The following is a 26465-nucleotide window of genomic DNA, read 5'->3' as shown; positions in this document are numbered from 1 at the left end:
CATTAAACCGTATTAAAAGTAGCAATATAACAAATTTATGGATGATGCTTGATCGATAGGTTCAGAGCAATTATAGCTCTGGGGAAAAAGCTATTTTTCAGTCTGGAAGTGTGGGCATAGAAAATCACATAACGTCTGCCAGATGGAAGAAGCTCAAACAGATGACTGCATGGGTGTGTATTGTCCTTACAGATGCCTGTAGCTTTCCTTAGGCTGCATGAGTTGTAAGTGTTCTCCAGGGCTGGGAGCTGTGTCCCAATGATCGTCTGTGCGCTAGAGACGACCCGCTGAAGTTCCTTCCTATCAGCTGCTGTACAACTGAGATACCACAGAGATGCAGTATGTTAAGATGCTCTCTATGGTGCAGCGGCAAAAGGTCACCAGCATCTGTTCAGGTAGACCCGTTTTCTTCAACATCCCGAGGAAAAACAAGCGTTGCTGTGCTTTCTTAACTATTATCGTGGTGTTAATGGACCATGTAAGGTCTTCTGAGATATGTATTCCAGAAGCCCGAAACTGTACACTCTCTCCACTATGTCTCCGTTAATGTAGATTGGAGTGTACTCGTCATCCCATGACTTTCCAAAATTGATAATTAGCTCCTCAGACTTTGCTGTATTAAGAGACAGGTTATTCTCTGAGCACCAGCTCACTAAATTCTGTACCTCCACTCTGTACACTGATTCGTCTCTGTTGGAGATCAACCCGATCACTGTTGTGTTGTCTGTGAATTTGTTGATGGTATTGTTGTTAAATGCAGTTACACAGTCATAAGTGAAGAGGGAATAGAGTATGGAACTCAATACACAACCTTGTGGTGTACCAGTGATCAGGATAGTAGTGGAGGACAGGTGAGGGCCCAGTCTCACTGCTTGTGAACACTCTGACAAGAAATTCAGGACCCAGTTGCAGAGTGATGAGCTGAGGCCTAGCTGGTGGAATTTGGAGATGAGCTTGCTGGGGAAAGCAGTATTAAAAGCAGAGCTATAATCAACAAACAACAGAAATCGGTAAGTTTGAGAGCTGATAAATCTCACAGACTTGATGATCACATCATAGAGTTTTGAAGCAACACACACAAAATGCTGGTGGAACACAGCAGGCCAGACAGCAGCCATAGGAAGAAGTACAGTCGACATTTCGGGCCGAGACCCTTCGTCAAAACTAACTGAAAGAAGAGATAGTAAGAGATTTGAAAGTGGGGGGGGGGGTAGGTGGAGATCTGAAAAGATAGGAGAAGGCAGGAGGGGGAAGGATAGAGCTAAGAGCCAGAAAGTTGATTGGCAAAAGGGATACAAGGCTGGAGAAGGGAGAGGATCATGGGACGGGAGGGCTAGGGAGGAAGAAAGGGGGAGGGGAGCGCCAGAGGAAGTTAGAGAAGTCTCGAGAAAGCAGGATCTCCCAGTGGCCACACATTTTAATTCCACGTCCCATTCCCATTCTGATATGTCTATTCATGGCCTCCTCTACTGTCAAGATGAAGCCACACTCAAGTTGGAGGAACAACACCCTATATTCTGTTTGGGTAGCCTCCAACCTGATGGCATGAACGTTGACTTCTCTAACTTCTGTTAATGCCCCTCCTCCCATTCTTACCCCATCCCTTATTTATTTATCTATCTATCTATCTATTTATTTATCCATTTATTTATTTATCTATCTATCTATCTATTTATTTATTTATTTATTTATTTCCCCCTTTTTTTTCTCTCTCTCTCTCTCTTTTTTCTCTCTCTGACCCTTTCAGAATAACTCCTTGTCTGCTCTCCATCTTCCTCTGGCCCTCCCCTCCCCCTTTCTTTCTCCCTAGGCCTCCCGTCCCATGACCCTCTCCCTTCTCCGGCCTTGTATCCCTTTTGCCAATCAACTTTCCGGCTCTTAGCTCTATCCCACCTCCTCCTGTCTTCTATCATTTCGGATCTCCCCCTTCCCCTCCCACTTTCAAATCTCTTGCTATCTCTTCTTTCAGTTAGTCCTGATGAAGAGTCTCGGCCCGAAATGTCAACTGTGCTTCTTCCTATGGACGCTGCGTTCCACAAGCATTTTGTGTGTGTTGCTTGAATTTCCAGCATCTGCAGATTTCCTCATGATAGAGTTTTGAAAGAGTTCAGTCGAGAGATGGTGGCTGTCATTCTGTGTGTCTGAGTTAAGGGGCAGAGTTGTCACCATATGGGTCTATTAAGGAGTGAGATAGTCACTCTGTTGGTCAATGTCGTCCTTGGGTCTGGATTACTGACTGCATAATATAATATTAATATGTGTGTAATATTAATATTAAAAGTGATAAACAGATGCTTTTAGAGATAAGAGGTGGAACAAAGAAGATCAAATTTGGACAGAGTTGTGTGCTCATGTACCACACAATTCCTATACGAACCATGAGCTAACAAGTATCAAGCATATCTGAATTTGGTTCCGTAGGCTCACTTAGACAAACCACAAATTAGATTCCTTCAATGTGAACTCTAGGCAACAATCTAAGCTATGACTTTACTCAGTGAATAGCAACTTGCTTTGAAAATAATATCAGTAAAAATCATCATTACAGTAAAATCAAACAAGACAAGAAATATTAATACCTGATATCTACCGTGAGAAGGGCAAAAATGAATGACTTTATCTTTGCATTTACACCGTCTAAGGAAGCATTTAGATTATAATACAATTTATAAAGAATTCAAGATCAAAGCATAAATAAGAGTTAGGAACTACATTATTTAATGGTATTTTTAGTGAACAACTAAGTTTAAGCAACTATCATTATCCATGATCATGCTGATTTGATCAGGAACGGCTCCCAAGTGGCGAGTTCTGATGTCACTTTAGAAAGGGTGCAGTGATACTTCCTCCATGAAATGGAGCTACCATGATTGAATCCCCAACCACCACCATGTATACCAACAGTTTCAAGAGACTCAACTGAGCCAGGCAAATAAACATATTTCCTCCAGCAGTGGGTCAGAGGCGGGGTATTCTGCAGTGACCATGTCACCCCCTCACTCTACAAAGCTCTCTCACCACTTACAAGAACGTGATAGGTCACTCTCCATTTACCTTACTGAATGCAGTTCCACTTGTCTGTCTGTAACTGCAGAAGGTGAAAAGGTAACTGCTCTGCATTTCCATAACTGCCGCCTCTATGAACAAACCATCACCTACGGGTTCCCTTCCAGATTACACACAGTGACAAACTGGAAATTTACCATTGTTGCTGGGTTGAAATCCTGGAATGATGTTTCCTATAGTACCATGGGAGTATCCTCACCAGACGGATCCAAGCAGTACAAGGTGGTGGTTCATCACTATCTTCTATTGGACAAGTGGGAATGGGCAATAAATGCTGGTCTCCCAGTCATGGTCTTATTCTGATTTTAAAATATGAAATTTACCATTGACTAAGTGACTTTAATACAAGACAGCAGAACAGGCCACCAAATTGCCGAGAATCTCATCACATGGTATTACAGTAATGGAGGATACAGACACAAAGGATGTGGTGTGATGAGGAAAGAAACTAGGAGAAACAGGGAAAAGGACTGGAATAAGGACTAGGAAAGATATTGGAGCAGGAATCGGAGTAGGGTTTAGGACAATAGATAGTGGAGAAAAGCAGTGTGGAAGTAAAGATCTTCTGATCTTCTGCATTTTTTTTTTGTGTGTGAGCAAACGGTTGGCAGCCAGCTAGTAACAGGAGCAGAGTCAATTTTTGCTTCTATTCTGGACTATAACAATGAAACAAACTGTCCCTGAGACTTGTTGCTAGGAGCCCCTGATGTATTAACTGTGGTGAAAGATTCTTTCTTGTGATCCTTAAGGTGTGCACCTATAAATCTCTTGATTCTCCTGTCCCCCCCCCCGCACCTTTATTACTGGATATTTGTTGAGACTGTCATAGTAAGCACATTGGTGTGGCCATCATGGATATCATAGTGTATGAATTCAGCTACTCCTGATTGGAAACTGTCATGGCTAACTTTTCCATGACTTAATTTAAGCCCAAGTGCGATGCTGGTAGATTTCCAACAGCAGACAAGCACTGACGACTGTCTGAGGTGGTCATGATGGGATCTTAAGCTTTTAGTGTGAGACATTATCTTGGCAAGGAGTTGAAAGTTAAACTAGAAACATCCATCTGCAAGATCATTAAGGATCTGATTGTCACTTAAGGTACTGGGTTTGATTAAGAGGATTGAATGATCCTTGGAGGTTGGTGATTACTCTATCCATCTCTTTAATTGCTGACTGGGAATGAAGCAGCCTTTACTGGTGATTTCCAGACCTCTTTTGGGGAAATCATCTTTCACTGTTCACTTGCTACTGGATGTTTACACAGGAATTTTGGAATGCATTGCTCTGAGAAAATGTCACCAGCACTCTCGCAAAAATCATCCTGGAAATTCACTGATGGTCTCCCAAATAAAGGACGAGCGCAAAGCTTTTCCACCTCATTGGTCACTCATTTGAATCTTTGAGAGGAAGGAAATGTTTGCACAGGGACATCTGGCAGAGTGATCCTTTGGTCCAGCAGAAGAGCGAGGAGGAGATGAGACTAGGCAGTGCATCTCCAGTTGTTGCAGGAAGGAGTGAAGGATGGCTAGGTGGGCTCCTTCCACCCTGGCACAAGACACCCTTTGCAGTTCTTGAGCTATCCTGAGATTGCTGCTATGTCCCAGGTAGCATGCTCCACTCCTGTAGTGGAAGTGGGTGTGGATAGCGCACACACACAGCTCTACAAAAGTTGAGTTTGATCAGCACTGGAGTGCTTACCCTGCAAGATTTAGCATCTCCAAGAAAGCAGAAACTCTGACAATCAGCAACTGCATGCTGAATCCAGGCCATTAAACTGATTGGCTGCAGTACATCAGCCATTCAGCAACTATATCACCCATTGAACTCAGCATACGGTACAACAATTATTTGTACCATATAAAATATAAGTCAACCTTGCTTTTAAAAGCTTAAAGTATATAAAACTTTGATATAATTATTCACATAAATGTCATTTCAAACAACATGTATTAATATAAAGTAGACTTACCATCGACTTGGCACTTGATTGTGATATTGGTTCCTAGCCTTGCTATCACAACACTGCCCACATCCACACTGACAGATGTTGAATTAATATTCACCAAGTCATGGCTGGACGTTTTAATTATTGGCTTCCCTACACAAAAAGACAATTGTAACAGGATGTACACAGTAAATAATCAAGAAATGCCATTTCTTTGTCCAAGTACAAGATTGCATTTATTACATTTCGCTGTTATCTACAGTATTGTGGCGACCCATTTTCTAGCACCCACGAACCAGCTCACAAAACAGCGCGCGCAGGCAGAGGGCCGGCCCCAAAAAGGGCGCCAGGCCATCTTCACCAGCAGGGGGAGAATCCCGCGCGCGGAAAGGGTCTGGGAATATGCATTCCCCACAGCAGTCCCGCCCCAGGGAGGGCAGGAACAGGAAGGCTTTAAAGCAGGCCGCAAAGTTTGAATAAATCTCTTTATCGCAACTCCAACTCACCGACTCCGTGTGGTTATTCTAGCGCTGTGTGTAGCACACCGTTACATTTGGTGACCCCGACGGCCCAAACGATATTTGGGCCAGAGATGACCAACGCCGCATCTGTTCACGCAGTTTCGTTACAACTGCCAAGCTTTTGGCCGCTGAGACACCGTCTGTGGTTTGAACAAGCAGAAGCACAATTCCACATCCGGCAGATAACCTCGGAGTCCACTCGCTACTACTACGTGCTGAGCTCTCTCGACCAGGAGATTGCTGCACAAGTTGAGGAGTTTATACAGTCGCCCCCGGAGAACAGCAAATACACTGCATTCAAAGTCCTGCTCATAAGGACTTTTGGACTCTCACGGCGCGAATGAGCACACCGCTTAATGCACCTGGATGGTTTGGGAGACAGGCCGCCGTCGGCATTAATGAACGAAATGCTGGCCGTGGCTGAAGGACACAAACCCTACCTCATGTTTGAGCAGGCGTTCCTAGAGCAACTGCCCTGCTGCTGTCTGACGCAGATTTCAGCGACCCCCGGGAGGTGGCGGCCCAGGCAGATGTGCTGTGGAATGCCAAGAAGGAGAGAGGGGCATCCGTTGCACAGATCACCAAGCCGCATGCCCAACGACAGACCAGACCAGGCCCGGCAGCAGAGCCCAGCGAACAATGGTGCTTCTACCACCAGCGGTGTGGCACAGAGGCCCGCCGCTGTAGACCACCCTGCAAATTCCCGGGAAACGCCAAGGCCCAGCCGCCGCCGATCGCTATGGTGGCTGGCCATCAGGACAGCCTCTTGTACGTCTGGGACAAGCAGTCGGGACGCCGATTTTTGGTTGACACCGGAGCGGAGATCAGCGTTTTACCTCCAACGAGTTATGACACCCGCAACAGAGAACCTGACCCATCCTGAGGGCCGCAAATGGCAGCACAATACGAACCTATGGCACCCGCACGGTGCGGCTACAGTTCAGCTCCAGCCGGTTCACGTGGGACTTCACACTGGCCGCCGTGGCCCAACCACTCCTGGGGGCGGATTTTCTGCGAGCCCACAGCCTGCTGGTCGACCTGCAAGGGAAGCGACTAGTCCACATCAAGACGTTTCAAACATTCTCCCTGGGTAATGCAAAGTTGCCAGCCCCACACCTGGACTCCATCACGCTGTCCAACGATGAATTCACCAGGGTCCTGGCGGATTTCCCATCAGTACTGACACCGCAGTTCACGGCAGCCATGCCCAGACACGGAGTACAGCACCACATCCCGACCCAGGGACCACCCCTCCACGCCCGTGCTCAAAGGCTTCCCCCGGACAAGCTCCGACTGGAGAAGGAGGAGTTCAAGAAGATGGAGGAATTGGGGATCATACGATGGTCTGACAGCCCATGGGCCTCCCCACTGCACATGGTGCCCAAGGCAACGGGGGGCTGGAGACCATGCGGTGACTACCGCAGACTGAACGAGGCTACAACGCCAGACCGCTACCCTGTGCCGCACATTCAAGACTTCGCAGCAAACCTACACGGCGCAAGGATCTTTTCCAAGGTAGACCTCGTTCGGGGATACCATCAAATCCCGGTACATCCGGATGACATCCCCAAAACAGCACTCATCACCCCGTTTGGACTTTTCGAATTCCTCCGAATGCCGTTTGGTCTAAAGAATGCCGCACAGACGTTCCAGCGGCTAATGGACACGGTGGGACGCGACCTGGACTTTGCATTCATCTATTTGGACGACATCCTCATAACCAGCAGTAGTCGTCAGGAGCATCTGTCCCACCTCCGCCAGCTCTACTCCCGCCTGAGCGAATTCGGCCTTACAATCAACCCAGCCAAATGCCAGTTCGGACTCGACACCATCGACTTCCTGGGCCACAAGATTACTAAAGACGAGGCAATCCCTCTGCCCGCCAAGGTAGACGCGGTCCGCCACTTCCCCCAACCCAACACAATCAAAGGCCTGCAGGAATTCGTGGGTATGGTGAATTTCTACCACCGTTTCCTCCCCTCAGCAGCCCGAACCATGCGCCCCCTGTTCACTCTGATGTCGGGTAAGGGCAAGGACATTACCTGGGACAAAGAGGCCGCAGCCGCTTTCGTTAAAACCAAAGAAGCCTTGGCAAACGCTGCGATGCTAGTGCACCCCAGAATGGACGTTCCTACTGCCCTCACGGTGGACGCATCCAACACAACAGTCAGTGGAGTGCTGGAACAACTCATCGAGGGTTGCTGGCAACCCCTGGCGTTCTTCAGCAAACACCTACGACCACCCAAACTCAAACACAGTGCTTTCGACCGGGAGCTATTGGCACTATACCTGGCAATCTGACATTTCAGGTGCTTCTTAGAAGATAGGCCCTTCACCGCGTTTACAGGCCACAAACCGCTTACCTTTGCGTTCACGAAGGTGTCCGACCCCTGGTCGTCCCGCCAGCAGCGACATCTGTCCTACATCTCTGAATACATGACGGACATCCGGCATGTCTCGGGAAAGGACAACGTCATGGCGGACGCACTATCCAGAACTACCATACGGGCCCTGTCCCACGGGGTGGACTATGCAGCGCTGGCAGAGGCACAGCAGGCAGACGTTGAGATCCCCGGTTACAGGACTGCAGTCTCCGGTTTGCAGCTCCAAGACCTCCCCGTAGGCCCGGGTGAGAGGACCCTACTATGTGACGTAGCTACCGGGCAACCCCGACCCGTTGTCCCAGCAGCCTGGTGCCAGTGGGTTTTCGAATCCATTCACAACTTAGCACACCCCTCCATCAGGACAACCGTCCGGCTGGTCGCCAACAGGTTCGTGTGGCATGGACTTCGTAAGCAGGTCAGTGAATGGGCCAAAACGTGCATGCAGTGCCAAACGGCCAAGGTGCAGCGGCACACCAAGGCTCCGACGCAGCAGTTCGAACCCACCCGCCGGAGGTTCGACCACATCCATGTGGATATTGTGGGGCCCCTGCCAGTGTCACGAGGAGAGCGGTACCTCCTAACTATGATAGGCCGGTTCACCAGATGGCCAGAGGCAGTCCTGCTCACCGACACCACCTCCGAATCCTGCGCCCGAGCACTGATCGCAACCTGGGTAGCCCACTTCGGGGTACCGGCCCACATTACCTCCGACAGGGGCGCCCAGTTCACCTCCAGCCTGTGGTCAGCTATGGCCAGCCTTTTAGGATCGCAGCTACACCACACAACTGCCGACCACCCACAGTCGAACGGACTAGTGGAGCGTTTCCACCGTCACCTGAAGTCGGCTCTCATGGCCCGCCTGGAAGGGCCTAACTGAGTGGACGAACTTCCCTGGGTCCTGCTCGGAATTCGCACGGCGCCCAAGGAGGATCTGCACACCTCGTCGGCCGAGTTGGTGTACGGCGCGCCCCTGGTCGTCCCAGGAGAGTTCATACCAGCCCCAAGGGGGCAAGAGGAAGAACCCACAGCAGTCCTGGACAGACTACGGGAGAGGCTCAGTAACCTGGCCCCCATACCCACTTCACAGCACGGACAGAGCCCAACCTGCGAACCCAAAGACCTGCAGAACTGTAAGTTTCTTTTTGTACGACGGGGCGGACACCGGGCACTGCTACAGCGGCCCTACGAGGGGCCGTTTAAGGTGATCAGGAACAACGGGTCCACGTTCGTGCTGGACATTGGGGGGAGAGAGGAGGTTTTCACGGTGGACCGACTCAATCCGGCCCATGTGGACTTGGCGCAGCCGGTCCAGGCTCAGGCACCGCGGCGCAGGGGCAGACCGCCCAAACAGAGGCCGATCCAGACTGTGGACATGAGGGGAGGTATCGCCGGTTCTGGGGGGGGGGGGTTATGTGGCGACCCATTTTCTAGCACCCACGAACCGGATCACAAAACAGCGCGCGCAGGCAGAGGGCCGGCCCCAAAAAGGGCGCCAGGCCATCTTCACCAGCGGGGGAAAATTCCGCACGCGGAAAGGGTCTGGGAATATGCATTCCCCACAGCAGTCCTGCACCAAGAGGGCGGGAACGGAACGGCTTTAAAGCAGGCCGCGAAGTTTGAATAAATCTCTTTATCGCAACTCCAACTCACCGACTCCGTGTGGTTATTCTAGCGCTGTGTGTAGCACACAGCTACAGTATATTGTTTATCATGGCAATAATTTTAATGGATTATGAGTTGCAGTTTAACATGCAGTTGATACTGATTTTTTTACCCTAATAGACTGTGATAAAATGGCATGTATAAACTGCGCAAACTATCAATTACTTCTGAAAACTCTTTTTTGGAAGGAATTGATGATTAACTGTAATCGTAGCAAACCTGTAACAGCAACAATGGATGAGCGTGAGTCTAAACCAATCGGGTTGATAGCAGTGCAATTGTAGACTCCAACATCAGACTCACTCGGAAGAAGTATTTGCAACGCCTGGTCTGGAAGAATTTGAACTCTGTAGAGGAAATAAGCAATCATAAGTTCTGGCCTGAGAGATGTGCACAGTCAACCTTTGCATTAGTATTTGAATTGTTCAGTCAGTGACCCCAATACATGGGTATATTTGGTGTTGGGAATTTTTTATTTGCTGTATCAATGTGCAATTATTTAACAATCAACATTAGCTCAGTTTCTTTGTGAATTGCAGTATTACCTCTGATCAGATGATAAAAGAATGTGTTGCCAGCAGATAGCAATTTCAAATCACAACTCAAAAAAGTCAAGCCAGTGGCCAGCTCCATGTCGTACCTGAACATTGTGTGCTATATCCTACTGACTCCAAGAAAATTTGAAGATTAGAAGCAATATGTGCTCTCACGTGGACTGCCCTTGAAAGACCCACTACAATTCTGGTAACTATTTTTAGATCAGTTCTGAAGTTATTTTGCTATTTGTTCCACTTATATTAAATATTCAGGAGGAACCTCTGATCCAGTCCTTGCTAATTTATTCCTAACAGTCCTCCAAGAGCAAATGTAATGAAATAATAAACACATTGAAATGACAACACAATTATTTCTTCAGTGTTTTTCATGAAGAGCTATCAATTGTACAAAAACAACAAGAATGAAACCGGGGCACTTTTTCAGAGATCTGGCTGAAGGAATGCTGCCAAGTACTTCCAGTAACTTCTGCTTTTATTTCAGAAATTTGGAACTCTCCTGCTCGAAAACTGCAAATATTGGATCAGTCATAGTTTTCAAGATGGAATTTGGTAGATTTAATTCGCCTTGAAATTATCAAAGTATGTGGAGTCATGTAGGCAAATGTGTTGTGATACAGTTATGATCTGATTGAATGATAGGACAGCCTCAAGGGACTGAATGGTCTCTGCTTCATAAATATTATGAACAACATGGGTCATACTGTAGTTACCTGTGGACCTTTACTGTGTGCTTTATTCTAGGCATATATTTTCCATTTTCACTAGGTCTTGCCTACTGGAGTTAAATCATAAGTCAGTTCAACACAATTGGCATCTGTTTCATGCCCTTAAGATTGTCTCACTAATATCAAAGAAACTTTTTGAAAGTCCAAACAAACTGCCTCTATTGTTGATTGGTTACATCCTCAAGGAATTCCAATGTATTGTGAAGACTATTACTTCTCATTTCTTCCTCTGCTTCTTCTGCTTGTTGGAAATTATTGTATAGTATCTTAGTTAAACTTCTGAAGGCATTTGTTCACCATATATTTCACACTAATTGCCCTGCATTTACCAGAGTTGAGCTCTTTTTATTAAAATCAACTCTGGAATATTCACTAAGCTTCATTACACATACACTATTTTTGTATATACAGGGTTCTGCAAAACAGCAATCCGTTTATTCAGGACATTAACAGCACCAACGTCATGAGTATATATTAAATTTTCACAATTTTTGAACAGCAAATTCAATCAACAATTAACTTCAGTCTGATTCTCTGTGTTCCTTCCTCCTGTTGATGATTAAAATCTTAAAACATAGGAAGCCATCTGATCTTCATACCACTATTGGTTCTTTGAAGGAGCTCTTCAGTAAGTATCTAAAGAGCTATCTCTTTCTCCTCCCCACCCGCCCCCCACAGTTCTGCAATTATTTTCCTTCTCAGATATTGATCTATTCCATTCTGTAAATGTAATTGATTCTGCTTTGACTATTCCATCGGGTGGTTCGTTCTGGATCACACTTGCACCATGAACTCTTCTCATCCACCACCCCCTGCTGTACATGCCTGCCAAATTCAATCTATGTCATCTGGTCAGTGAATTCTCTGTCATCAGAAATTAATCTTCTTAGATAATTTCATGATTTTGAACACCACCATTTTATCAGCTCAACTTCGCCTCACAATTGTATTATCATCCCCCATTCCTTTTAGTAAATCCTCCTTTCAGTCACTCCTTGCTTGAAACAGGAGTCAGCTCTCCAGCTGAGGCTTAACCATGGAGTTGATGTGTTGCAGTTTGTGCTACTATTAGTGGAATGGCTGGCAGTGGGGTGGCACATCTCATACAGTGCAAAGCATTTAGAAGCTTTTTGAAATGACTGTTACACTGCAGAACAGTACTGTGGCTCAGATCCCTCACAGCTCCCGTGACTCAGGATCACTCATAATCTCCAGTGCTTTCTGTGTGGAGTTTACAAATCCTCTCTGTAAATGAATGAGCTTCTCCTGGATACTCTGATTTCTTCCCAAATTCCAAAGATGTGGCAGTTCACAGCTTAGTTGATTAAACGCAATGAAAATTGCCCCTGGTGTGTAGAATCTGGGGAAGGTTGATGGGAATATGGGGAGAATAGGTTACAAGGTGAATTAATGGAGGAAAGAAATTGTTCTATTAGTTGCCAATAACTTAATTAGTCAAAATGACATTCTTCTATATGGTAACAAAATATCTGAATGCCGTTTTGTCTAAAGCAAGCCTCCACAAACAGTACTGAGACAATGATCAGGCAGTGGGACAATGCTCAGATAATCTGGCTGCTTGACAGAGTTGAGTAAGGGATAATTAACAGGGGAAAACAGTCCAACATTTAAAATTTAAGCAACAAATCTCTCAGGTTTGCCTGAGAAGGCAGGCCCCAGGGTATCATCTCATCTGAAAGACAGATGGCCAACTGTGTCACTGATCTCATCCTTGGCTGAGCATCACTGCCCTGAAGCAGGACAAATCCCAATCCCTGATCCTGAGGTGAGAGGGTTCTTCTTTAAATAATGACGACTTGCTTTGTGAAAGCCTCAAGCTTTCTAAACAGCATTATCCAACAGCACACCCACTCTGAAACATCCATTTTCCAAAACTGTGATTTTTCATCTACCATTGTTTTAAAAAAAAATGTTTGTGACAACATCTCATCCATTCCTGTGGCACTGCTCTTACCCTTTCTTCTCTGGAACAGAACAAAGATAAAATCAAAAAGGCACAATGATGGCATTTGTCTTTAAGAACCCCCATCACTCAGGACATGCCCTCTTCTCATTGCTACCATCAGGGAGGAGGTACAGGAGCTTGAAGAGACACACTCAACATTTTAGGAACAGCTTCTTCCCCACCACCATCAGATTTCTGAATGGACAACAAATCCATCAACACCACCTCACTATCCTATCCCAGAGAATCCTCTCCAATAGCTTGCCTTCTACAGATATGGGGCTCACTGGCTTGTAGGTTATACAAGGTGATTTGGTGAATGAATGAATAGGCTCAAGAGTAAAAACTTGGACAAAGTAGTGTAGATATTGTAAAATGAAAAGCAGAAGGATATGGCCGGCAGGTCAGACTATCATTCCTATCACCCTTCTTAATCAAAGGAACAACAGTGGCAACTCTTCAGTCCTCAAAGACCTTGTTTGAGGTTAGGGAGGATCCAAAGCTTTTTGTCAAGAGCACAGCACTTGTCCCTCTCAGTCACCTGAGGTAGATTCAATAAAGCCATGAGGACTTACACTCTTCTGATACCCTTCCTTCTTTTCTCCTCTGGGAGCATAACACATGCAAAGCCTGACCTGCACATCTTCTTGCTCTGCATTTTGAAACTTCTATATTCTTCTATCTGAGCACTCTCAAACTGCTTTCATTCACTTGCTGACCGATGACCATGCTTATGGTTTATCCCATGCCTGCCCTGGTTTAATCTACCAGAGACAACCACTCCACTCCTTCACCCTCTCTGCAGCTTAACAAGCATCTTTTCTCTCCTTTCCAGTTCTGATAAAGAATCTTCAACCATAAATGTTTATTTAGCCTTTTTCCCCACAGATACTGCTTGACCTACAATGTATTTCTAGCATTTTCTGTTATAGGTTTCCAGCATCTATTTAGATTGTCTGCCTTGTTTGATTAGTAGAAGGGGTCAAGTTCACATAAAGGTTTACTATTTTACATTTTTAGGCAGACCTCCTCTGGTTGTTATCTGACAACTATTAAGGTAAATCCATAAAATACGACTCTCATGAAAGGCAGCAGTCTCTGGACCGATTCCAGATCTCATCCCCAACTAAGTTGTACCATTTAAGTTCAATTGCCTTTCATTAAATTTCCTTCTAAAGTATGTTGTCTGGATAAAAACTGTCCATTATCCTTTATGAAATGAATTTGAGGAATCTATTCAAACATATTCACTCATCCTGGTTTGCAGTGATACATTATTGAACCTTCATGGTCCGACCTTTATCTGTCAGAGAGGGCACGGGGTGTGAATGAGAGCCAGTCAGAAAGGGAACTGACAGAGCGGAGCACAGCTTTCTGTCTCTGGAACACCTCTCTTGCACTGTTAGTCAATCAGTTCAAGTCCTCTGATCTATTTGGATGGCACGTAGCCTTAACCAGTGCTGACAAGACACACATTTTGTGCATCAATTTACTTTCAAACTTGCAGTTTTTCTTCTCAGTGCAGATTAAAAAATAGAAACCAATGTTAGCAATAGGAAGTAACTCAAGAAGCTATTGTCATCACTGGAACAGGCAGGCAGTCCGCAACATAATATTTTCCCATTTCTTACGAGGTCACTTGTTAAAGCTTGGGAATTTTATACATTCCTGCAAGTATAACTGAAATGCTTCTGTAATAGACACAATGCTAAAGACCACATGGTATGATGCATCATTTTTAGAAGGACTGCATTTAAATTTAGGAAAAGTATCAAAGATTTTGCAGTGAAGATACCTACAATCTTTTTGTGTCAAAGAATATCACCCTCTTTTCACAAACAGTGAAAATCCTAGAAACACTCATGGCCTATAACAATTTTAAAGATTGTATTTTAAGATACTTCTTTATAATTTCAAATATGAATGTCAACGTTTTCTTACACCTTTTGCAATTCACTCAATATCATGAAGTTTTACAAACTGCACAGAAACAGGCCATTCATCACAATGTTACATGCCAGTGTTTGTGCTCCTCCTAGGTCACACGTAAAATTATGGACTTTATTAAAACAGTTGTAGATGAGGGTGTCCTCACAAATTCATTCAGAGTCTTTCACAGCCAGATGCCTTGAATGAGCCATGCAATCCGCAATCTAGTGAGGGTCAGATCAGAGCCATTAAAGTATGATGTCCAAGAAAGTTACAACAGGCCCAAGTACGATCTCCAGAAAGCTATCTCATGGGTGAAGAGACAATTTTGCACTAATCTTCAATCAATGAAGAATGCTCAACAGTTGGGAAGGGCTTGAAGACTATCATCTCTTATAAAGTTAAATCGGGTGACATAGGGGACAACAGGTATTTGATTTCAGATGAGCTCAATGACTTCTATGCTCACCTTGACCATCAAATCATGGAAGAACCATCATGAACTTCCACAGCCCCTGATGAGGCTGTTGTGTGAGCATCCTTTAGGAGGGTGAACCCACAAAAAACATCTGGCCCGGATGGGGTACCTGGCCAAGTACTAAAGACCTGCTCTATCAATTGGCTGGAGTGTTCACTGAGATCTTTAACCTCTCACTTTAGCAGTCTGAGGTACCCAGCTACTTCAGAAAACCTACAATTATACTGGTGCCTAAGAAGAATGTGGTAACCGCCTCAATGACTATCATCCAGTGGCACTTACAATCACAATGATGAAGTGCTTGAAAAGTTGGAGAAGAAACATATCAACTTCCGCCTGAGAAGCGACTTGGATCTGCTCCAATTTGCCTACCGGAGCAACTGGTCCACAGCAGATGCCATTTCATTGGCTCTTCACTCAACCCTGGAACATCTGGACAGCAAAGATGCTCTTTATTGTCTGCAGCTCAGCATTCAATACCATCATCCCATCAAAACTAATTCACTTGATTTGCCTAATTTGGATTCATTTAAGTCGGGCAGACTTCCTCAATCTTTTTATGAGGCTTCCATTTCGCTCATTCTTGAAAAGAATAAGGATCCAACTGAATGCTCTTCTTATAGACCAATTTCTTTACTTAATGTTGATGCTAAGATCTCATCTAAAGTTTTGGCCCATAGGATTGAAAATATTTCACCATCTGTCATTTCTGATAACCAAACCGAATTTAGCAAAAATCGATATTCTCACTTTAATATTCACCGGTTATTAAATGTTATTTATTCTCCTTCTAACATGGTATTGGAATGTGTGGTATCCCTAGATGCTGAGAAAGCTTTCGACAGAGTTGAATGGAATTATTTATTTAAAACTTTAGAAAAATTTAATTTTGGACCTGTTTTTATTCAATGGATTAAATTACTTTATTTAGCCCCTTCTGCTAGGGTTATCACTAATTTTCATATCTCCAAACCATTTAAGCTTCAACGTGGCACTAGACAAGGCTGTCCATTGAGCCCTTTGCTTTTTGATCTGGCCTTAGAACCTTTAGCCGTTGCCTTTCGAGAATCTAATGATATCACTGGTATTTTAAGGAGAGACACTATTCATAAAGTCCCGTTGTATGCTGATGATTTGCTGCTATTTATTTCTAATGTTGAGACTTCATTACCCCATACCCCTTTACTCTCCTGTTTTAGCCAGTTTTCAAGTTATAAATTAAACTTACATAAAAGTGAACTCTTCCCTTTGAACAATTTGATAACAATAAATTCTAACTTTCCTTTTAAAATTGTAAGAAACCAATTTACCTATTTAGGTGTAACAATCACTAAAAATTATAAGTGTCTATTTAAAGAAAATTTTCTAAGTATTGAATCATGTAAAAAGAATACTATCAAATTGGTCTCCTTTTCGTTATCGTTAATTGGTAAAATTAACTCTATCAAAATGAATATATTACCTAAATTTATATATCCTTTTCAGGCATTGCCAATTTTCATTCCTAAATCTTTTTTTGATTCTCTTGACTCTATTATATCTTCTTATATATGGAAGAATGAGCATTCTAGATTAAATAAAATTCATCTTCAGAAAGATAAAAGGAATGGAGGATTAGCCTTACCAAACTTTAGGTTTTATTATTGGGCAGTTAATATAAGAAATCTTACATTTTGGTTATATTACATAAATCGTGAGGCTTTTAGAAGCTAATTCTGTTAATAAATTCTCTATTATTTCTCTTCTTAGAGCCTCACTTCCTTTGTCTTTGAGTAAGTTAACTGATAATCTGCTAGTTAAACACAATGAGAATTTGGATACAATTCCAAAAATATTTTGGTTTATTGAGATTTTCTCTTTCGAGTCCCATTTTTTCTAATTATTTTTTTAAACCCTCTATGATTGATGTGGCTTTTAAAGAATGGGATAGATTAAGTATTAAATGCTTTCAGAACTTGTTTGTGGAGGGAAGTCTTTTTTCGTTTGTCAACAATTGTCAACTAAATAATAGTTTACCCAAAATGCATTTTTTCGATATCTACAAATAAGATCGGTCTCAAATAAGTACATTTCCTAAAAGTCCTGATAAGAATCTGCTAGATGCAGCCTTTAATCTGAAACCTTTCTGTAATGGATCTATATCTAATATTTATAATATGCTGTTGGGAATGAGAAGTGTTCCCTTAGATAAAATTAAAAATCTTTGGGAACAAAATTTACAGACTTTGATTTCTGAGGAAACTTGGAATCAAATTTTTTAATTGGTCAGCACTTCATCGTTATGTGCCCGTCACTCTCTCTTTCAATTTAAAGTGGTCCATAAGGCCCATATGACTAAGGATAAGTCTTGTTTTTATTTAGATATATCTCCGTATTGTGATAAATGTAATAATGGAGAAGCTTCACTCATTCATATGCTTTGGACATGTCCAAGTCTTGGAAAATATTGGAAAGAAGTATTTCAAACCTTTTCGATACTTTTTAAAGTAAATTTTAAGCCTAATCCTTTGACTGCTTTATTTGGTATTGTTGGAGGAAAGGATATCATTTTGGAGCCATCTGATTTGCACATTTTGGCTTTTATGTCTCTTATGGCCAGAAGGATGCTCTTGCTTAAATGGAAAGATGTGACCCCTCCTATTCCCATTCAATGGTTACATGATGTGATATCATGTTTAAATTTAGAGAAGAGTCGATGCTCTATCTTTGAATGTAGTCAAGACTTTCAAACATTGTGGGGACCTTTTCTGAATTATTTTCAAAATCTTTGATTTGCTGTTAAAGCACAGATGATGACTAACAATCTTTTTTCTTTTTTTTCTACTAATCAGCTTCGGTCTTGGTAGTGAGTTAGATTTTTTTGTATAATAAAATTATTTTTCAATGTTATGAACTAATTGACTTGTATGAATATCAGGTAAGGAGTCTTTATATGTAATGTAGTTTAATGTATTGACATATTTTTTTTCCTGTACTCTGCATTCTTATATATATAAATTAATAAAAATATTGGAAAGAGAAGATTTGCCTAACTCCATCAATGGCCTTTGAAAGCTTTATTTAATAACTGTGTACAAGCTTATAAAATGGACCACATGGACCATATAAGACTCATAATCAAAAAAATTACCAAAGAAAAATACGTGCTGACTCTTTGAAGCATGATAATCATAAACGAGTTAGTTAGCCACAACACGTGCCCAACATGAGGCATCAACTCAAAGAACCTGCCGTTCAAATCTTAACCAAGATGTTTTAGTACAGTTACAACAATGGCATTTACACTGGTGTAAATTTGTCCAGGTATGCGTATCCACGTGAAACGGCGTGAATGCATGAATCAAATCTAACTCATCACAAATCCTTGCCGAGGCTAAAATGACAGCATCACTCAAATTCACAGTATCTAACACTAACAATAACAAGTGCAGCAATATAAGGTAACATTCCCCTCCAAATCGTATAGCATCCTGAATTGGAAGTACATCACATTCTGTCTTCATTTCTGGGCCCAAATATTGGAAATATCAACAAATAGGATTGTAAGGAGGACTTTTAACAGTACAGAAGAACACAGATAGAACATAGAACACTACAGCACAGTACAAGCCTTCGATCCACAATATTTTGCCAACCATTTAATCTACTCTAAAATCAATCTAATCCTTCCTTCCTACACAGCCCTCTATTTTTCTATTATCCATGTATCTATCTAAAAGTTTCTTAAATGTCCCTAATGTATTTACCTTCTCCACCAGCCCTGGCATGGCACTCTACACACCAGCTACTCACTGTGTAAAAATCTTACCTCTGACATCCCACCATACTTTAATCACCTTAAAATTATGCCTCCTGCTATTAGCCATTTCTGCCCTTGGAAAAAGTCTCTAGCTATCTATTCGATAGCCTGAATTTTGAGGCTATGTCTCCTCTTTCTAGTCTTATTAATCAGTGGAAACAACTTTCCAGCCTTTGCCTTATCTATCCTTTTCAGAATTTTATATGATTCTATTAGATGTTCTCTCATTCTTCTGAATTTCAGTGAGTATAGTATCAGGCAACTTAACTTCTCATAGGATAACTCATACTCTCCAGAATCAACCTTGTGAACCTCCTCTGCACTGCCTCCAAAGCCAATATGTATATATCTCCTCAAGTAAGGAGACCAGAACTGCATTTAGTACTCCAGGTGCATCCTCACCAGTACCCTATACAGTTGGAATATAACCTCCCTGTTCTTAAATTCAATCCCTCTAGCAATGAATGCTAATATTTCATTTACCTTCTTGACAACCTGTATCACCTGCAAACCATTTTGTGTACAAGTACTTCCAAGTCACTCTGCACAACAGTACACTGCAATCTTTCAACTTTTAAGTAATAATCTAATTTTCTATTTTGCTTTTCAAATTGAATGATCTGGCATTTACCAGTGTTGTCCTCCATTGGCCAGATTCTCATCTACTAACTTTATTTATCTACAGACTCTGCAAAAATAGTCTTTCCACTCAATTTAATGTCATCAGCGAATTTAGACACGTTACTCTTGTATCCCTCTTCCAAATCCTTAAAATACTGTTCTTCGTGAACTGTTGCAGAATTAACACCTCCCTCATGACACCTTGCTCACCACTGATTCCCATTTATTACAATCCTCTGCCTACCAATAACTAATTGATCCTCTATTCATATATGTGTTGCCTCCAATTCAATGCATTCCTATCTTATTGTTGTCTTTTGTATGGCACCTTATTGAGTAACTTCTGGAATCCAAGTCTACATCAGTTCAAAGAACTCCAGTAGGGCTGTCAAACAGGACCTGCCCTTGGTGAATCCATGCTGTGTCTGTCTGATGGAACACTTTTATCCAGGTGTGTTGCTATTTCTTCCTTAATGATAGTTTCAAGCATTTCCCCAACTACAGACTTTAAACTTTCTAGCCTATAGTTAGTTCTGCCTTTTACCTCATCCTTTTTTAAACAGTGGCATGACAGTCCACTGGCACACAGTAGGACAGCAGAGTTTCTCCACCACCTTTTCCAAGATAATTAGGGGTGGCCAATAATTGCAGGACCTTGCAACAAATGTCCTGGTGCTCAAAGTTGATTAAGTTATTAAAACTCTCAAATGTCAGCAAACTGAGAAAATGCACATGTGCTCTGAAAAGTCACCTACCCTTGAGTGATTGTCTTACCAGGGCCACTTGGGTCCATCTTTTATTGCAACTTTGTGTCCACAGAGCTAAATTGCTGAGGAGAGGTGAAAGTGACTTCAAGGCAAAATTTGACTGAGTAAGGCATCAAGACACGGTGATTAAAATGAAATCAATTGGTATATAAAGGGAAAGCATTCCTATGATTACAATCATGTCTTGCATAAAAGATAATGGCCCTAGGCATCAGAGTCCGATCACCCCAAACCTAGGCCATCACTGCAGGAGTTCCTCAGGGCAGTGTCATTTTCATCTGCGTCAATGACCTAGTGAAGGTGCTCACCACAGTGCACTGACAGAATTTCAGGGTAGGCCCCTGGAAGGAAGATGATGCAGGTACGTAGCCCTCTGAAAGTGGCAACACAGGTAGGCAGACATGCTTGCCTTCGTGGGTCAGGGCAATGAGTACAAGAGTAGAGATACCATGTTACTGCTGTACAAGATGTTGGTGAGACCGCAATTGGAATACTGTATCCAGTTCTGGCTGCCTGGAAAGGTTGTCATCAAGCTGGAGAGGATGTTACTGAGATTGGAGGAACTGAGCGCAATGGAGAGCTGGAGTGTAGGAGACTGAGGGGTCACTTTATGGAGGTTTATAAAATAATGAGGGGCATAGAACAGGTGAATGGTCATAGTCTTTTCCCCAGTTCAAATCAAAGTTCAAATGTAATTGTCATTCAACCATACATGAATACCCAATACACAGCCAAATGAAACCATATTATCTGGGGCCAAGATGTCAAACACCCAGAGGAGTTTTAAACTAGAGAGCATAGGCTCAAGCTAAAAGGGAAAATACTTGAAAGGGATCTGAGGAACAACATTTTCACATTGTAGATCAGGAGTATGTGGAATGAGCTGCCAGAAGAAGTGTTAGAGGTGAGTACCATTATTATGTTTCAAAGATAGTTTGACATCCACGTATACAGGAGAGGTTCAATAGACAATAGGTGTAGGAGTAGGCCATTAGGCCCTTCGAGTCAGCACCGCCATTCACTGTGATCATGGCTAATCATCCACAATTAGTACCCTGTTCCTGCCTTCTCCTCATATCCCTTGACTCCACTATCATTAAGAGCTCTAACTCTTTCTTGAAAGCATCCAGAGAATTGGCCTCCACTGCCTTCTGAGGCAGAGCATTCCACAGATCCACAACTGTCTGAGTGAAAAATTTTTTTCTCAACTCCGTTCTAAATGGCCTACCCCTTATTCTTAAATTGTGGCCTCTGGTTCTGGACTCCCCCAACATCGGGAACATGTTTCCTGCCTCTAGCGTGTCCAATCCCTTAATAATCTTATATGTATCAATCAGATCCCCTCTCATCCTTCTAAATTCCAGTGTACACAAGCCCAGTCATTCCAATCTTTCAACATATAGTCCCACCATCCCAGGAATTAACCTCGTGAACTTCCGCTGCACTCCCTCAACAGCAAGAAAGTCCTTTCTCAAATTTAGAAACCAAAACTGTATACAATACTCCAGGTGTGGTCTCATCAGGGCCCTGTACAACTGTAGAAATTTTTCTATGCTCCTATACTCAACTCCCCTTGTTATGAAGGCCAACATGCCATTAGCTTTCTTCACTGCCTGCTGTACCTGCATGCTTACTTTCAGTGACTGATGAACAAGGACACCAAGATCTCGTGGTACTTCCCCTTTTCCTAACTTGACACCATTCAGATAGTAATCTGCCTTCTTGTTCTTGCCACCAAAGTGGATAACCTCACATTTATCCACATTAAACTGCATCTGCCATGCATCTGCGCACTCACCCAACCTGTCCAAGTCATCCTGCATTATCTCAACATCCTCCATACGTTTCACACTGCCGCCCAGCTTTGTGTCATCTGCAAATTTGCTAATGTTACTTTTAATCTCTTCATCTAAATCATTAATGTATATTGTAAATAGCTGCGGTCCCAGCACCAAGCCTTGCAGTACCCCACTAGTCACTGCCTGCCATTCTGAAAGGGACCCGTTAATCCCTACTCTTTGTTTCCTGTCTGCCACCCAATTTTCTGTCCATGTCAGTACCCTACCCCCAATAACATGTGCTCTAATTTTGCGCACTAATCTCGTATGTGGGACCTTATCAAAGGCTTTCTGAAAGTCCAGGTACACTACATCCACTGGCTCTCCCTTGTCCATTTTCATAGTTACATCCTCAAAAAATTCCAGAAGATTAGTCAAGCATGATTTCCCCTTCGTAAATCCGCACTGACTCAGACCGATCCTGTTACTGCTTTTTTCAAATGTGCCGCTATTTCATCCTTTATAATTGACTCCAGCATCTTCCCCACCACTGATATCAGGCTAACTGGTCTATAATTCCCTGTTTTCTCTCTCCCTCTTTTCTTAAAAAATGGGATAACATCAGCTACCCTCCAGTCCTCAGGAACTGATCCTGAATCTATAGAACATTGGAAAATAATTACCAATGCGTCCACGATTTCTAGAGCCACCTCCATAAGTACCCTGGGGTGCAGACCATCAGGCCCTGGGGATTTATCAGCCTTCAGTCCCATCAGTCTATCCAACACCATTTTCTACCTGATGTGAATCTCCTTCAGTTCCTCCGTTACCCTAGGTCCTCCGGCCACTATTACATCTGGGAGATTGTTTGTGTCTTCCCTAGTAAAGACAGATCCAAAGTACCTGTTCAACTCATCTGCCATTTCCTTGTTCCCCAGAATAAATTCACCTGTTTCTGTCTTCAAGGGCCCAACTTTGGTCTTAACTAATTTTTTCCTCTTCACATACCTAAAGAAGCTTTTACTATCCTCTTTTATATTCTTGGCTAGCTTGCCTTCGTATCTCATCTTTTCTCCCCATATTGCTTTTTTAGTTATCCTCTGTTGCTCAGGTTCAGAGGGATATGCACCTGCATCCTGTTCCACAACTCCTTCCATGGGGAAGGGGATTATCTCATGTAGGTAACTTGACAAGATGGATGAGTTAGGTCGAAGGGCCTATTTCTATGCTGCAGAACTCTATGACTCATGTTACATACCTCATGGGTATCTTGTGATGTCTTATGAGCATGATGTAATAGTCTTGTGGAGGTCACATGATATAATTTTCCCGCCCATGTGAGGTCACGTGATGACATGTTCTCACCAGGTACATAAGGGGAGACCCCTGGTGTGACGCAGTTAGTTTTTCCAATTGAGTTTTAAGTTTAGTTTGTTATTTAATTCATCAGATACTCCATTATGCTGCGTATTCGTCTTATGACGCAGTTTTGTTTTAAAGTGGAGTTCTACTGTCGATTGTAGGTAGTATTGGAGAGCGAAGACCTTACCAAAGTACAGGAGTTCGCCGAGTCAAGTAAAGCTGATATCGTTTGGCGGTTTTGGAGAGGATCGACCTTTATTGAATTTTCGTTCAAGAAATAGTGACCTGCATTTTGAGATATCCTCTGCTAAAGCAGGAAGGATTGCGCAGTGTCTATTCTTCAGAGGAAAAGGTCAGTTCTCTTAAACCATTTTATTTCCGTCGTCGTGAATCCTGTGGACAAGGCAGGTTCTGGCTGGGATCAGCAGTAACGTCACGTTTTTGAGGAATTCTTTACTTCAGGAAAGTCTCTCCTAATTGACTGTATAAATCTCTTGGACTTTCGTATTTACCATTCTAAGAACTGTGTTCGAATTTACCACTTTAAGAACTGTTTTCGCATTTACCCTTTTAAGAACTGTTCCAGAGTTGCCGTATAGCAGTTAACTTGCGGTTAAATTAGTCATTTAAATACATTCCGCTATTTTTGAGCAGAGTTTAATAAATGTTTGTTTGTTTTTATAATACCTGATTCAATTCTATATTCATTGTTGCCGGTCACTTGACACTCAACAATGTAATAATTCATCCCCACCTTCTCAGGGACAGTTTGGGATGTACCATACTTGTTGGCCTTACCAGAGATATCAATAACTCACAAAAATGAATTAAGCAAATGAGAACAACTAATTAAACTAACAAAAAACTTGGCAAATCACTGTTACATTAATTGTGTAATATTGTAATAATATATTTTCAAAAATAACCTCATAACTCTGCAAATAATCTTACTAAAGCACACTTTAAACATACAAATAGGGTTCTTTCCGAAAATGTAAGAGATCATTCAGAACTATCAATAGCTTTGAGCATAGCGAACTCAATGCAGCTGTTAGTTTCTTCGTGTTGGAATGTAAGTAAAAATGTTAACTACTCCAACATAGTTACCAGTTAATTTGCTATGTAAACAAACATGATGAATAAAATTGAAATAACAACAGAAAATGCTGGAAATATTCAGCAGGTCAGGCAACATCTGTGGAGTAAAAGAAGCAATGTTTAGTATTTCAGCTTGATGACCTGTCATTGTCTCGGTTTCTCTCTCCACCAATACTGCCTGACCCGCAGAGTATTTCAAGCAAATGCTATTTTCGTTTCCAATTTCTTATGGTAATTAGCTTAGGAATACAACTGATCATACCTTTGGCTGTATTTTAACAATTGGCCATTTTTTGTCCAGCTGATGAGTGGTTTTGGATTTCCATCTGCTTCACACCTCAGTGTCAAAGACCGAGTCCAGCTGGCCAGCAGCACTGTGCGGCCTACGTCAGCAACAACCTCTGTTGATGAAGCTAAAGGCTTACCATTGGCCTTCTGCCATATTACTGGTGCCTTGAATAGTTCTGGAGATGCATGGATTGATCCCTTGGAACTGGACTGTTCCATTGATGATAATTTTGATAATCCATGGTCATCAGTGGTAATTTTATGAAAGGAAGACTCCACTGAATTAGTATACTTGTTCCTGTCACGGACTTTCAGTTTGGATTCATTGGCATCTGGCTCAGCCTTGGAAATTTCAGCAATTAAGTGCGAGATAACATGGGTAGCATAGGCATCCTTTCGATCATCGCTCTGCCTTGAAATGGCCCTGCTGATTTCATCCAGTCTCTCCTGATCTATCACAAAAGTTAGGGAAATGCTGGATTCCACACGAGCATCCTCTATAGAAACAAAGTCCTTTTCTGTGGACTCTTGTGATTCCATTGAGTCCAGACTCTCCTGAGGCCAACCTTTTATTTCAAGCAACTTACGAATAATTCCATCATATTGAGCTTGAGGATGAATGAAGAAATGATTTTTATCTGTCTTATTCCTCCTCACTCCAGGTGGATGCTTATCTTTTGGACTTAGTGCTTCATTTGAAAGTCCAGTGGCCTCTTCCTGTCTGCTGGCTGATGGCCATTCAACCAGCTTTTTATTGCTCCCAATTATTTTAATCACAAAATGATCACGTGCAGATCCCGCTACACATGTGTAGGTACCGACATTCATTGGCTGCAGCTGGTTTATTTTGATATAACCAAAAGGAGTGATAGTGACATGGGCAGAGCTTGGTAGGTGTTTCCCATCTTTCTCCCACACTATCATGGATTTTTGAAATCTTCTAACAGGACATCTGATGAGCACAGATGTTTTGGGAAGCAGATACGCCTGCCCACCAATATTGAAGTGGAGTTTCCTTTCTTTCCTTAGCTGGATATAGACCTTTCGAAGCCCCAGTATGTGAGGTCCATGGCGATGAGAAAGTTTGTTCTCCTTTCTATTTACTCCTGGAGTTAAACAAAAGATCCTAAAATCACAATCAAATCTGAGCAGAAAAGCAATTTTAAAAAATTGCAGCAGAAAGCTATCATGCTTAAAGCTCAAACCAATATCTTTCAACAATAAGAAAGAAAGATATCAAACAGCTATTAGTTGTTATTAACGTTTTAAATGATCAATACAAGGTAAAGCACATACTGATTGAACTCACTAGCACAGGGCATGATGAAGCATGCTTGTAGCAGTGGTGGATGAGAGAGATTGGAGCACTCTGAAGCATTTAGAGTAATGGAAATCCCACCATGGCCCCTCTTCTTGCAAACCACATCACGTCTCTGTATACCTTCCCCACAGGTGGTGGAACACTAATCACATTGATAAAGACATTTTCAGTTACGTTATCAATAAACGGCAAATG

The 26465-nt window shown here is 42.6% G+C and overlaps 1 protein-coding gene across 1 annotated transcript in view; it reads right to left on the bottom strand.

The window, feature by feature from the left end:
- The window catches only part of LOC134346985 (ADAMTS-like protein 1), a 546173-nt gene that overhangs the window by 52612 nt on the left and 467096 nt on the right, over positions 1-26465 (bottom strand). Inside the window, exons 20-23 of the mRNA XM_063048923.1 lie at positions 26259-26412; positions 24924-26055; positions 9801-9928; positions 5039-5167 (exon numbers count right to left, since the gene is read on the bottom strand). Of these exons, the coding sequence (XP_062904993.1) occupies positions 5039-5167; positions 9801-9928; positions 24924-26055; positions 26259-26412 (1543 nt within the window). The remainder of the gene's footprint in view (positions 1-5038; positions 5168-9800; positions 9929-24923; positions 26056-26258; positions 26413-26465) is intronic.

This window comes from Mobula hypostoma, chromosome 5, assembly GCF_963921235.1.
Source record: "Mobula hypostoma chromosome 5, sMobHyp1.1, whole genome shotgun sequence".
Lineage (NCBI taxonomy): Eukaryota > Metazoa > Chordata > Chondrichthyes > Myliobatiformes > Myliobatidae > Mobula > Mobula hypostoma.
The sequence above is the reverse complement of the archived record's forward strand: the minus strand, read 5'-3'. Positions and strand labels throughout refer to the sequence as shown.